General features: G+C 44.3%; 1 protein-coding gene across 1 annotated transcript in view; it reads left to right on the forward strand.

Moving 5' to 3' along the window:
- PHYH (phytanoyl-CoA 2-hydroxylase) overlaps positions 1-14,716 on the forward strand; it is a 63,741-nt gene that overhangs the window by 21,128 nt on the left and 27,897 nt on the right. The window contains exons 5-6 of the mRNA XM_075342587.1: positions 417-498; positions 8,641-8,822. Coding sequence (XP_075198702.1) covers positions 417-498; positions 8,641-8,822 — 264 coding nt within the window. The remainder of the gene's footprint in view (positions 1-416; positions 499-8,640; positions 8,823-14,716) is intronic.

The raw sequence follows: 14,716 nt of genomic DNA on the forward strand, positions 1-14,716 counted from the left end.
TGGCATGTTGATGTGTCAATTTGTCTTGCAATGGTGACCTGTGACATAACTATCTCTTCCACAACCTCACCTTCTGTAGCAGTAGTGGCTTTTCTTAATCTACTTTTACACCTTCTATACACCTTGTGTTCAAGTTAATAACTGTATTTCAACCTACATATACCAATGATCATTATCACTTGTTTGGTGCAATTGGTTACTCATATACCTGACTTTGTACATTTGACTCTAGAAGAATTAATGCTGTTTTAAAGGAAAAGGGTTGTTATACAAAATGATGCAATTTGATTTAGACTTTAACTCCACTATTAACACCTTTTATTTATGGAAGCATTCTTTCGTTGCAGCATTCTTTACTCACCATTCTACAACTTTTGCATAGTACTGTATGTTGACAATTTGTTCTTGTCTCTTAGATTCTTGAGTATGTGGAGTGCTTCATTGGCCCTAACATCATGTCCATGCACACTATGCTGATCAATAAGCCTCCAGATGCAGGCAAGTAGATTCTAAAAGACTAAGGCTATGTGCGCACGTTGCGTATTTGCATGCACTTACGCTGCGATCTGCACCGCAGCGTAACTGCATGCGTCCTGCGTCCCCAGCATAATCTATGAAGATTATGCAGGAGACGTGCGCAACTGCGCACGTGGCGTCTTAGAGCGCAGCGCTTCGGCTGCTGCCCAAAGCGCGCGTTCTAAGAAGTGACATGTCACTTCTTTCCTGCGCTCTGCATGCATCCCTTGCTCTGTCTATGGGAGGGGCTGCACTCAGAGCGCATGGAATCGGCTTTTTTTTTTTTTCATTACGGACTCTTTCTGCAGCGATTTGAAGCGCACGTGTGCTGTTCAAATAGCTGCAGAAATTTCTGCAGGGCAGAACGCTACATGCGCACATAGCCTAATAAATGATTTCTACAATCCTAGCAATAACTGATTATGTATTTGTTTTTGTGTGTTTATTATTTATTAATAATAATCATGTGGGTTACTCTTTGTATCGCTGATGTAAACTGCACACTAGTAATTTAACACATTTATTTCCTTTTTTTTTTTTTTTTCCATGGTTGTAAAATGAAAGAGACTGGCTTGTTTCCAGTTTAGTTATATACTGAACAAAAAATAGAAACTTTTTTTTTTGCTCCCATTTTTCATGAGCTGAACTCAAATATCCATGACTTTATCTATGTACACAAAAAAGACCTTCTTTTTTTTTTTTTTTCTCTCCCAAATATCATTCTTAAACTTTGTCTAAATCTGTGTTAGTAAGTACTTCTCATTTGCCGAGGTAGTGGATCCACCTTACTCGTGTGACATATCAAGATGCTGAAATGCTGATTATACAACATGAATATTGCACAGGTTTGCCTTAGGCGGGCCACAATAAAAGGCCACTCTAAAATGTGCCATTTTACAGTACTGGGAGGGTTCGAAAACCAGTTAGTTTCTGGTGTGACCACTATTTGCAACAATGTACAGGTCCAGCACTAACCGCTTGCCCACTCACTAGACCCACTTGGCAACAATGTTACTGATAGTAAAAAGGACTATAGGCGGTGAGCTACATAAAGTTAAAACTCATGACAATGCAAAAATAGTAAGAATTGAAGCAGCAGCACTCACTATTTGTGTCTATGATTCTTTATTTTAAATCCATAAAATCACCAAATTGCGGGGTGTAGGGAAGGGGGAACAGAGAATGTCTAGACGACAGCCGTTTTGCGTGTGCCAAGCCGCACTTCAACATGTCCTGATTCTTTCTATATTTGCATTGTGACCACTATTTGCCTCATGCAATGCAACACATCTCCTTAGCATAGAGTTGACCAGGTTGTTAATGGTGTAATATTGGCCCACTCCTCTTCAATGGCTGCGTGTGAAGTTGCTGGATATTGGCAGGAAACTTTAAAAACACTTTTAAAAAATGGGAGTAAAAAGAAGTGTTGTGTTTGTTTTTGTTTAGTGTATAGAAGTGCAGTAAATAACTACTCCTTAAAAGAGTTGATCCACTACAAAGCATAGGCCACATTGATTTAAAAGCAGGGAAAAAAGGGCAGAGTTTCATCTCACATCACAGCTCAACATCTCACACACTCTCACCTTTAGGCTATGTGCGCACATTGCGTAGTGTCATGCAGAAAATTCTGCAGCGATTTGGCCGTGCATGTGCGTTTTCAAAACGTATGTATTGTGACTGCAGAGTTGATGCTGAATTCATGCACTCTGGATGCTTTTTCTCCTTATAGACAGAGTGCGAGCAGCATCCAAAGTGTACAAAATAAGTGACATGTTGCTTTTTGAACGCAGCGATTCGGCAACACATTTCAGCATGCAAATCGCTGCGTTCTAAAACGCAATGTGCGGATGGAATTTGCACAAGTTACACAGAATTTGCTGGGGACACAGGACGCATGCGTTTACGCATGGAAATAGGCTATGTGCGCAGAGCATGCGATGAAACTCCACCCACAGCCCAGTCACACACAGAGACTGGATTTCGCTTCGGTGATGTCGGATCAACTTCCAATTTTGGAAGTTGACGTGACATCACTGGACATCAGAGGCCGCACCAACCCGGGTCATATGATGGGGATGAGCACACCAGCGATTGGGCCTCACAGGCTAAATTGGAAAAAGAAGGTATTTAGAAAAAGCCTTCTTTCCCCGCTTTAAATCGACGTGGCCACTATGCTATGTAGTGGACCACCTCTTTTTAATTCCTCCAATAAACATGAAGTGCTCTATTACAGCAGACAACTAAAGATCCAAATAAACTCTAAAAAGAAAAGTCTCACAACACAATTCTTTATACAGATGCTATTTGCACAACATTAATGAACAGACGAGCGATCAGGGATGTAAAGCACATCTCCACTTTAAAAAACTATCAGAGTAGGACTTTGCAGTATAATCATTTTTCTAAATAATTCTATTAGGGTATGCGTGCACTAGGCGTTTTTTTTTTTTTTCACGCTGCGTTTTTATGTGCGTTTTTGTCTCAAAAAACGCACCCGCGGCTAAAAAACGCGACAAACTCATGCGTTTTTACCGCGATTTGGTGCGTTTTTTTTGCTGCGTTTTTGCTCACTGCGTTTTTAATCGGTGCACAATGCCATTAAAGATTGTTGATGAAAAAAAAAAAAAAAAGGTCTGATGTCATTTCCTTCTTCAAAATGTTCATTGTATGCAGGAGAGCAGACAGCTGCAGAACTAGTTTATGCAGGAGAGCAGACAGCTGCAGAACTAGTTTATGCAGGAGAGCAGACAGCAGCTGCAGAACTACAAGGCTCAGCATCCTCCATCCAGGACTGTATGCAGGAGTTTTTTGCCCAAAAAGAAAAAAAAAATGACATGGGCTTCGCTATATTTTTGTATGCTAGCCAGGTACAGCAGGCAGGTACAAGCTGCCCCCAATCCCCAGCTGCCTATTTGTACCCGGCTGGGAATCAAAAATATTTTTTTTTTTTTTTTTTTCATGAATTTCAAGAAATAATTAAAAAAAAAAAAAGACATAGGCTTCGCGCAATTTTTGAGTCCAGCCAGGTACCACTAGGCAGCTGGGGATTGGAATCCGCAGTGCAGAGTGCCCAAGCTTTCTGGGCACCCCCGCTGCGAATTGCAGTCCGCAGCCACCCCAGAAAATGGCGCTTTCATAGAAGCGCCATCTTCTGGCGCTGTATCCAACTCTTCCAGCTGCCCTGATGCCGGGTGGCTCGCTGGGTAATAATGGAGTTAGGGCTAGCTGTATATTATCAGCTGGCCCTAAGCCCGAAATTCATGGTGTCACGCCAATATTAGACATGGCCACCATGAATTTCTAGTACTGATAAAAAAAAAAAACACAACACACAGAAAAATATTTTTATTAGAAATAAAACACAACACAATTAGTGACTCCATCTTTATTGAAATAAAGAACCCCCTCCGCAATAATCCTGGGTCAAGGGTCCCGCGCCGTCCAATCCGGATCCAATATCATCTGATCGGTTTGCTGGAAGGCAAAGCGATCAGATGATGTGTCAGGTTAAACAACGTGAATCACATCACACATCAGCTGATTGTATAAAAGCCGTTTATACAATCAGCTGATGCATCAGTGCAAAAAAATAAATAAATAAATAAATACTCACGTCTGTGCTGATTACCGGCAGCTCCTGGAGCGATCGGATGAGAGTCTGATCCTGTCCCATCGCTGCAGGAGCTGCCGGTAATCAGCTGATGAAGTCCCCTGACGGCAGGATCAGCTGATAGCCGGCCGGGCGCGAAAAAGCCGGCGACACCGCGAGAATTACGATTAGCTGATGCGTCAGGTGACTGCATCAGGTGATCCACCGCCAGGTCCCGCAAGCTTCGTACGTGCCCCGGGGAGACTGCACACAGCCAGAGCGGCGGTACCGGGACAGGAGCGGGCATGGCACCGGGACCCTGCAGACAGGTGAGTATGACATTTTTTTTTTTTCTACTGTTCACTTTGGTTTTCGCCGCTGCCTCCACTTCCCGCCCAGACATGGCGCCGCACGGAGCTGACATGGCACCGGGCGGGTTGTGGACGCAGCGGTGACGGTACCGGGAGGATTCATGCTTCTGTGTTTAACAACAGAAGGAATCCTCTTCCTGTACACGTCACTTTGCTGCCCACCCCTTGCGTTTATAGCTGCGTTTTTAGTCATAGAAACGCAGCTATATGCGTTTTTCATTGCGTTGTTGAACATCTCATTGAACTCAATGAGTGAAAAACGCAGTGAAAAACGCAGAAATAATTCACATGCTGCATTTTTGTGGTCACCACAAAAACGCAGCTACAAAAAAACGCTGTGTGCGGACAGCACTTATGAAAACCCATAGACATTGCTGGGGAAGCAATGTCACTGCGTTTTCAGCACAAAAACGCGGTAAAAAACGCCGCTAAAAACACAGCAAAAACGCTTAGTGCGCACAAGGCCTTAGAGGTTTTTCTGTTAACTTGCAGCACAGACCACTAGAAGTCTGTGCTGCAGGCTGCACTAAACTAGGCATCCTACTGCCAGGCATAGGTCATAAAACTTTATAGCACTCACCCATTCACTAACGATAGTAGCCAGGCTGCAGGAGCCAAGACATAACTGCAAAAACCTCTACTCCTCAATACTTTACGTTGCAACACCAAGAAGGAAAAGTCATGATATTATGGAAATCACAGGATTGATAGATATATTATATGCAATTGATGAAAAATTGAAACTAAATTTTCTAAACGTCTGGATTTATTCAGTATTGAGCAGCCCATACAGAATACACATTTACATGCTTTGACATGCTACCAGTGAGGTTATTCTTGTTTGTCTGAGTAATGTTCTGCCACACTGAATGCACTTGGGCAAGCACATTTTCAATCTCCACTGTTGGCAGCTCTCTTTGCAATTGCCAGCCAATAATTTCTCAGATGTGTTCAATGGGAGACAAGTTCAGGGCCACTACAAGCCATGATAGCACGTTTAGGCCACACAGGCTGCTCATAGTAGCACCAGCAACATGCTGCATGACGATATTGTGTTTGAAGAAGACTCCTGGGACACTTTCATGTTCCCTCATCAAGGCCTCTTCATAGTGTTTCCCATGTGGTCTCTAGACCAATCTCTGGCTAACATTGTGTCTAATACAAAAGCGGGACTCATTTCTGAAGAAGTCAGACTTCTTCTATTCCAATCTCCATTACCATCTTTCTTTTAACCATAGTAGCCTTTGAGAATGGTGGCATGAGGTCAGTGGAACACTCATAGGTAGACATCTTGCTCTTTGCTCAATGTCGTGAAATCACTTTCAGTTTGTTTGTATAGACAGTTTTGCCTTAGGCTTGTTATGTGACATCCAGTTTCACTTACCGTACAGAATAGATCACTACGTCTCATTCTTTGACCCTGACGAGATCCCATGTGCAACGCCATGAATATGTCTTCACAATGGAAAATCATACCAGTCTTCAATCCTACTCCTGGAATTATGGTTTTCTAGTGGCACAATGGCTGTTGGCCAGACCCCTCCAGTCTTCATTTCTGGTTTACTAATAGCTCAGAGTTAGTGATTTGGTTGTGAAACCATTGTATGGCTGTTTCTTCAAAGGAGTCCTTTTTCTACACAGCAGCTTTAGACCGCATGTTGCTTGGGCTATGCTGAGCCGCATGTTGCCTAAACATGGAATCATGGCCTGCAATGTTTCTGGATTGGTCACCCATCGAGCACATCTGGTACATCATTGCCTGGCAATTGAAAAGGCAGCTACTGTTATCAGATCTTCATGACTTGCATGCCCAAATACATTCAACATGGCAGAAGATTCTTCAGGTAATCGGTAATAACCTCATTGATAGCAGCGAAGGCGTGTAAGTGTGTGTATTTCTGGATCATACCTAGCAGGGAGATGCAAGCAAACGTGTGCTGAGGAGCTCCTGAAATTATTCAGATTTAACCATCTGAACACCTGTCTCTCTGACTTAAAAGCCTCCTGGATTTGATAGCGTTCCTCCAAAAACAACAGAGAGCACAATAGCCAATATAATGACTTAGCAAAAAAGCAGAGCGGGACGCGATGTTTGCCTTTCCAATATGGTGCCACTGGATCCGTCTGAAAAAGATAGGGCAGCATAGCTCGCCTGGAGTGTTTTTGCAAGGGTATCTTTTCAGGGACCCGGGATTCATCTTCTGCGCTGGGAGAGTAGCCGGTGTATCCTAGAGCTCATGGAGCAGAGGAAGACTCTAAGATGGAGTTGCCTCCCTTCAAAACTGACTGTCCTGCTTCTCCAGAAATTCTGCCTACCAACAGCGCTGAAGTGCAGCTGGATTCTGATCTGAGAATTGTGGAGGGTGAGGCTTTGCAAACTGAACCAACCTTAAGGAATGTATTTGCAGCAGTTTCCCACTGCAACACCACTTTGGCCTCCTTGAATATGCATATGGGGAATCTTAAAGAGAACATGTCCCTGATAATAAAAAAACAAGATGTACAAACAGTAAATGAGAGGATGAAAGAAGGTAAGGGAAGAGTGACTACATTAGAAGACTAAATCCCGGTCATCCAGCAAGATGCTAAAAACAATGCGCAATGCTGTCTGTAAGAATGCAATGCTGTCAGTAACCACAATTCGGGGCTCACGTGACATTCTGATGTCACATGAACCCCACTTCCAATCACTTCCGGCTTCTCTCCCACCTCCTTTGGGTCAAATGAGTTAATCAACAGGAAGTGATATTGCAGCTGTTACTTCCTATTGATTGCTCATTTGGTCTGAAATCAAGGAGAGACAAGCTGGCGGTGCTTGAATGCGGAGTTCCCATGATGACACAATGTCATGTGAGCCCCGAACCGCGGTTACCAACAGCACTGGAATGGCATCAGAATGGGAGGTGAGTACAGGGTCTTTTATTTTAACTGAGGGAAACAAGTGGAATCAGGTGGGGGTTTTTTTTGTGTTGTTAATGGAATTCATATGACATCATATTTTTGGTTATTGTTGTATTTTGAAAATCTTTATCCAATACTGAATAAATTAAGATGTTTTGAAATGATCATTTCCATTCATTTTTTTTTTTTTCCATAATCCGCGTTTCATTAACATGTCTATCAATCCTTTGAGTTCTATAACTTCATGACTTTTCCTTCTTAGCACTGCAAATTCAATGCTGAAGGGTGTATATTGGAAGACGGGTAAAAAAAATTGTGAAGTGAAATGGGAAAAAAACAATTCTTCCATTATTTTGGGGGGTTTTGTTTTTATAATATTCAGTGTGGTGAAAATACTCAATATGACGCCTTCCATCCTCACCATGCATGTAGAGTAGATGATGGGAAAAGTATACAAAGAATCCGATAAACATTCCCGTTAGGCCTAAGACACACGGCATGAAAATCGGTGCGAGTGGAGTGCGATAAAACATCTCATTCTACTCTGACCAATATTAGCCTGTGTGTCAGCACCCATGAGCGATTATTTTCTCAGCCCTAATCGGACTGAGAAAACAGTCCTAGCATACTGCGACTGTAATGCGATCCTAGTTTCTCTCGCACCCATTCAAGTCTATAGGGCGAGAGAAAAATCGAACTGCACTCGCAGGACACTGGTGTACCGCGAGTGCAGGGCGAGAATGGCAATTGCCGGTTACAGAGGAGAGAGGGAGATAAATCCCTCCCTCCCCTCCTCAGTGCCGGCCCGCCCCCCACAGCTGAGGTCGGATCGCATGATCGGACCTCAGCAGCAGTGACACTCGCATAACACTCGGCTCCTGCTGTGCTGCCAGCATAAGCAGAGTGTCATGAGAGGATCGCAGTAGATCCCCGTGTGGCCCCGGCCTTAGGGTAACCTTTTAAGCCCATGGAGAGGAAGTCTTCTCCAAACCAGGAGAACCATTGATGCCAAGCAAAAGCAATGTAGCAGGGACGAATGTCTTATCTAGACAGTGCTACTATTTAACATTTATGGATTGTCAGAATTTTTTGTTTGGTGATATTTTTTTTATTTATTTTATTTATTTATTTATTTATTTATTTTAAATCATCAATTAAAACTTCTGCTATGAGGCCCCATGATTTCTATGTACACCCCTGGGTACTTAGTTATGTGACTGATTACAACATCAATTTCTGAATTTGAAATAACTCTTATTCCAGGTAAGAAGACCTCCCGGCATCCTCTTCATCAGGATCTGCATTACTTTCCATTCAGGCCTGCAGACCTCATGGTTTGTGCTTGGACAGCAATGGAGCGTATTGACCGAAGCAATGGATGCCTTGTGGTCCTACCAGGAACTCACAAGGGGGTCCTCAAACAGCATGATTATCCAGAGTGGGAGGTAAGGAGCAGTTTTATGATTTCAGCAAAAATCAAGACGAAATACTTAGATATTTAACTTGCATACGGACCATTTCTTTAAACATTTTTCACAAATTTATATAAATAATACAAATTTTTTTAGGTAAATCGGATTTCTGGAGAAAAAAGTGACCTTTAGTGAGTTTATATCAGTCCTATCCAGTGCCACCAACTATTTGAAAAATGAGCGGAGCTTCATGGGAAGCAGCATGGCCGACCACAGTCGTCAAATTCAGCAGAATTTTGGCGTAAATTATGACAGTATTTTAGTGGGGTACATTTCTTTGCAATGGAACATGGTGCACACCTTTTCATGACTGACACATCAAGACTGACACGAAAAGGCCATATGAATCCTTTTTCAGCCTATAAGCTGCGGCAACCACCAGTGGGCTCTTATATACAGCATTCTAACATGCTGTATATAATAGCCCAGGCCGCTGTGTCCAACATAAAAAAAACACTTTTATAATACTCACCTAAACTGGTCGTTGCGGTGGATGTGGCTCACATGGGCGTCTTCGTCCTCCGGTGCGGGCGCCTCCTCTTTCGGCCATCTTCGTCCTCCTTCTGAAGCCTGTGTGCATGACGCGTCATACACACTCGCCGGTCCCGTGCATGCACACTACAATACTTTGATCTACCCTGCTCAGGACAGATCAAAGTGCACCTGCTCAGGACCTGAATGCCGGCGAGTATGGATGACGTCAGACGCGTCATGCACTACAGCTTCAGAAGGACAACAGAGGCGGCGACAAATATGGCACCGGAGGACGAAGACGCCCATCTGAGCCACATCCACCGCAGCAACCGGTTTAGGTGAGTATTATAAAGTGTTTTTTATGTTGTACACAGCAGCCTGGGCTCTTATATACAGCATGTTAGAATGCTATATACAAGAGCCCACTGGTGGTGGCCGCAGCTTATAGGCCGAAAAAACGGTGACAGGTTCCCTTTAAGTAATGGTTTGGATGAAGACTTTGCAGTCAGTATGTTTTTTACCTGCTCATTTAATATTTTACTTTGAAGATAATAAGGAACAAATAGAGTTTAATGCCAACACATCCTAAAAGCTTTTTAATGAGTGAATGGGCCAATAAAAAAAAACTATTCATTACTTGAATTCCACATAATTAGAACAGAAACTAACATTTACTTACTATAAAGATGGCATCAAGAGTTGAAGGAAGCCGAGATTGAGTAGCGACTACATATAGTAACGGGGCATAATGGTGGGCTAAACTTGCAAAATACATTATGGGTAAGGTCAGCAATTTGCACAATTGAACCTGAATATATGCTGCATGGTAAATAAGTGATTTATTTTTTATTTTTTTAGGATAAATATTCTACTCTTCCCTATATGTACCGTATTTTTCGCTTTATAAGACGCACCTGATTATAAGACGCACCCCCAAATTTGGTGAAGGAATAGAGAATTTTTTAATAAATGGGGTCCGTCTTATAATGCCAGTGTCCGTCTGACAAATCATATAGGGTATATGTCCCTCATAGCCCCCCCCATCCTAAAATTAGCCCTCTGAATCTGGATATGGCCCAGTGATGCCACATGTCCCCTATGCCTGGCACACATCCTCTATGGCTGGCACACAGCCCACTGTGGCTGGCACACGGCCCACTGTGGCTGGCACACGGCCCACTGTGGCTGGCACACGGCCCACTGTGGCGGCACACGGCCCACTGTGGCGGCACACGGCCCACTGTGGCGGCACACGGCCCCATGTGGCTGCACACGGCCCCATGTGGCTGCACACGGCCCCATGTGGCTGCACACGGCCCCATGTGGCTGCACACGGCCCCATGTGGCTGCACACGGCCCCATGTGGCTGCACACGGCCCCATGTGGCTGCACACGGCCCCATGTGGCTGCACACGGCCCACTATTGCTGGCACATGGCCCCATGTGGCGGCACATGGCCCACTATTGCTGGCACATGGCCTCATGTGGCTGCACACGGCCCACTATTGCTGGCACATGGCCCCATGTGGCTGCACACGGCCCCATGTGGCTGCACACAGCCCACTATTGCTGGCACACGGCCTCATGTGGCTGCACACGGCCCCATGTAGCGGCACATGGCCCACTATTGCTGGCACACAGCTCCCTGTGTTATATATCGCCCCATGCTGCTGCTTTTAGGAAAATAAACTTTCCTTACCTTCTCCAGCATTGTCCTGTCTGTGTCCCCTCCTCGGGGTTGATCTCCAGCCTCCTGCATTTCCTGGTTCTCGGCCGGTCATGTGATCGGCACGGCAGAGTGAAATCTCTTGTGCCTTATCACAGCAGCAGGAGGGAGGCCTGGCAGACACGCTGGAGGAGGTGAGTAAAACGTTTATTATTTTACTGTTTGCAGCAGCATAGGGGACATAGCTAACACGGGGGAGGGGGCATGTGCAATCAAAGAAGGGGCAGGCAGATATAATATACACTGCTGCCCCAGCCTATCGCCGCGGTGCACTTTCAGCACCATGGTGGTGGACAGCAGCTGTGCATATTATATGAGCGGGTGCAGGAGATCAAAGGCTTCTGCTCCCAGCTTTCATAAGTCCCCCAGCAGAGCTCCAGAGCTGCCCGCACCTCCCCTGGACTCTGTAGTGTGTGTATATATATATATATATACACCCCCCCCGTATATTCGGATTATAAGACGCACCCCCTACTTTCCCCCAAAATTTGGGGGAACAAAAGTGCGTCTTATAAAGCGAAAAATACGGTAGTTGTTGTATTGTCTCGCTCTACTACCTTTTATACTGAAATGTCATCTTTATTGTAAATGTTTGTTTATGTTTTTCTTATGTTATTCCACATATTAGTTGTTTTTCTTTACCCCGTTCACTGCTTGGTGTGCTTTTTTGGGGATATAATTGGATGTTATTGAATTTGCTAATTGCAACATTTTTGTAGCTTTTTATTAGAGCATTAGGCCAGAAGTCATATTTGCCTTGCTCATAATTAGAGTTGAGCGCGGTTCGAGGTTCTCCAGTTCTAGGCTCGAGTGATTTTGGGGGCTGTTCGAGATCGAACTAGAACTTGAGCTTTTTGCAAAAGCTCGATAGTTCTAGATACGTTCGAGAACAGTTCTAGCAGCAAAAAGCAGGGCTTTTTACAGCTACAGTGTGCAGGAGCCATCGCTGGCAGCCTGCCAGAAGCTGGTAACCAAGATAAACATCGGGTATCCAACCAAAGCGCTTTGGTTAGTAACCCGATGTTTACCCTAGTTACGTGCAGGAAGCCCACACTTCCCCGCTCAGCTCGCTCCACCCCCTCCTGCCCGCGGCATGTACACACACACACACACACACACACACACACACACACACAGACGGTCCCGCTCGGCTTACCTGCGGTCGGCCCGGGGGCAGCAGTCCTTGGCACTGGAAACTGTGCCTGCCGGCCCTTTAAGGCCACTGTGTTCTCCTGCATTGAGCATCATCTGTGGGCGGAGCTACCGCCCGGCGTCCTGCTCGGTCGCACAGATGAAGGAGTCACAGTGCCAGCCAGCGACCCCCAGCACATCGCTTCCCTCCGGCGCTGTGTGGGCCCCATCTGCACCGTGACCTGATCAGTATGTGGGACATCACTCCCTCCCCGCCCCTCCCTGTCCCCCCGTGCGTGTGTGGGCCCCGCAGAGCCGTGTGTGACACCCGGAGCCGCGTGTGTGGGCCCCGCAGAGCCGTGTGTGTGACCCCCGGAGCCGCGTGTGTGGGCCCCGCAGAGCAAGGTGTGTGTTTGTATGTATGTATGCAGCAGAGCAGTATGCGTTTCTATATGTATGTATGTATGCAGCAGAGCAGTATGCGTTTCTGTATGTATGTATGCAGCAGAGCAGTATGCGTGTCTGTATGTATGCATGTATGTATGCAGCAGAGCAGTATGCGTGTCTGTATGTATGTATGTATGTATGCAGCAGAGCAGTATGCGTGTCTGTATGTATGTATGTATGTATATATGCAGCAGAGCAGTATGCGTGTCTATATGTATGTATGCAGCAGAGCAGTATGCGTGTCTGTATGTATGTATGTATATATGCAGCAGAGCAGTATGCGTGTCTGTATGTATATATGCAGCAGAGCAGTATACGTGTCTGTATGTATGTATGTATATATGCAGCAGAGCAGTATACGTGTCTGTATGTATGTATGTATATATGCAGCAGAGCAGTATGCGTGTCTGTATGTATGTATATATGCAGCAGAGCAGTATGCGTGTCTGTATGTATGTATATATGCAGCAGAGCAGTATGCGTGTCTGTATGTATGTATATATGCAGTAGAGCAGTATGCGTGTCTGTATGTATATATATAAGCAGCAGAGCAATATGCGTGTCTGTATGTATGCATGTATGTATGCAGCAGAGCAGTATGCGTGTCTGTATGTATGTATGTATATATGCAGCAGAGCAGTATGCGTGTCTATATGTATGTATGCAGCAGAGCAGTATGCGTGTCTGTATGTATGTATATATGCAGCAGAGCAGTATGCGTGTCTGTATGTATGTATATATGCAGTAGAGCAGTATGCGTGTCTGTATGTATGTATATATGCAGCAGAGCAGTATGCGTGTCTGTATGTATGTATATATGTAGCAAAGTAGTATGCATGTCTGTATGTATGTATATATATAAGCAGCAGAGCAATATGCGTGTCTGTATGTATGCATGTATGTATGCAGCAGAGCAGTATACGTGTCTGTATGTATGTATATATGTAGCAGAGTAGTATGCGTGTCTGTCTGTATATATATATATATGCAGCAGAGCAATATGCGTGTCTGTATGTATGTATGTATATATGCAGCAGAGCAGTATGCGTGTCTATATGTATGTATGTATGCAGCAGAGCAGTATGCGTGTCTGTATGTATGTATATATGCAGCAGAGCAGTATGCGTGTCTATATGTATGTATGTATGCAGCAGAGCAGTATGCGTGTCTGTATGTATGTATGTATATATGCAGCAGAGCAGTATGCGTGTCTGTATGTATATATGCAGCAGAGCAGTATACGTGTCTGTATGTATGTATATATGCAGCAGAGCAGTATGCGTGTCTGTATGTATGTATATATGCAGCAGAGCAGTATGCGTGTCTGTATGTATGTATATATGTAGCAAAGTAGTATGCATGTCTGTATGTATGTATGTATATATGCAGCAGAGCAGTATGCGTGTCTGTATGTATGTATATATGCAGCAGAGCAGTATGCGTGTCTGTATGTATGTATATATGCAGCAGAGCAGTATGCGTGTCTGTATGTATGTATATATATGTAGCAAAGTAGTATGCATGTCTGTATGTATGTATATATATATGCAGCAGAGCAATATGCGTGTCTGTCTGTATGTATGCATGTATGTATGCAGCAGAGCAGTATACGTGTCTGTATGTATGTATGTATATATGCAGCAGAGCAGTATGCGTGTCTGTATGTATGTATGTATGTATATATGCAGCAGAGCAGTATGCGTGTCTATATGTATGTATGTATGTATGCAGCAGAGCAGTATGCGTGTCTGTATGTATGTATGTATATATGCAGCAGAGCAGTATGCGTGTCTGTATGTATGTATGTATATATGCAGCAGAGCAGTATGCGTGTCTGTATGTATATATGCAGCAGAGCAGTATGCGTGTCTGTATGTATATATGCAGCAGAGCAGTATGCGTGTCTGTATGTATGTATATATGCAGCAGAGCAGTATGCGTGTCTGTATGTATGTATGTATATATGTAGCAAAGTAGTATGCATGTCTGTATGTATGTATATATATATGCAGCAGAGCAATATGCGTGTCTGTATGTATGTATGCATGTATGTATGCAGCAGAGCAGTATACGTGTCTGTATGTATATA

Source organism: Anomaloglossus baeobatrachus, chromosome 4, assembly GCF_048569485.1.
Source record: "Anomaloglossus baeobatrachus isolate aAnoBae1 chromosome 4, aAnoBae1.hap1, whole genome shotgun sequence".
NCBI classification, from domain to species: Eukaryota; Metazoa; Chordata; class Amphibia; order Anura; family Aromobatidae; genus Anomaloglossus; species Anomaloglossus baeobatrachus.